At 70.0% G+C, this 403-nt stretch overlaps 1 protein-coding gene across 2 annotated transcripts in view; it reads left to right on the forward strand.

The window, feature by feature from the left end:
* The window catches only part of SSH2 (slingshot protein phosphatase 2), a 250,679-nt gene continuing 250,276 nt past the window's right edge, over positions 1-403 (forward strand). For both annotated transcript variants that reach the window (XM_077749595.1, XM_077749597.1), the window contains exon 1: positions 1-230. In XM_077749595.1, the coding sequence (XP_077605721.1) occupies positions 168-230 (63 nt within the window). In that variant the 5' untranslated portion in view covers positions 1-167. The remainder of the gene's footprint in view (positions 231-403) is intronic.

The raw sequence follows: 403 nt of genomic DNA on the forward strand, positions 1-403 counted from the left end.
AGTCCGGTGGTGGGTGCGGAGCCTGCGGCCGTTCCCGCGGCCTCCTTCTCCTCCCCGTTCCCCTCACCCCCTTCCCACACCCCTTTCCCCATCCCGGCTCCGTCACCCTCCCGCCCCCAACACTCAGGACAAGAATGCCCTGCCCGGAACAACCTAGCAGCGCCTAGATGGCTTTGGTCACGGTCCAGCGGTCGCCTACCCCCAGCACCACCTCCAGCCCCTGCGCCTCGGTGAGTCCCACCCGGCGGCCGCTCCGCTCCCTTCTGTCACTGCAGCTCCGCTTTGCCTCAGCGGGTCCCGCCGAGCGCCACTGCGCACGCGCCGCGCCGCTTCCCAGGCCTTGGCACTCTGCTGCTGCGAACCCCCACACCCCCCGTCTTTAAGACGAGCTGCGGGACCTACG

This window comes from Crocuta crocuta, unplaced genomic scaffold (assembly GCF_008692635.1).
Source record: "Crocuta crocuta isolate KB4526 unplaced genomic scaffold, BGI_CrCroc_1.0 scaffold149, whole genome shotgun sequence".
Classification (NCBI taxonomy): domain Eukaryota; kingdom Metazoa; phylum Chordata; class Mammalia; order Carnivora; family Hyaenidae; genus Crocuta; species Crocuta crocuta.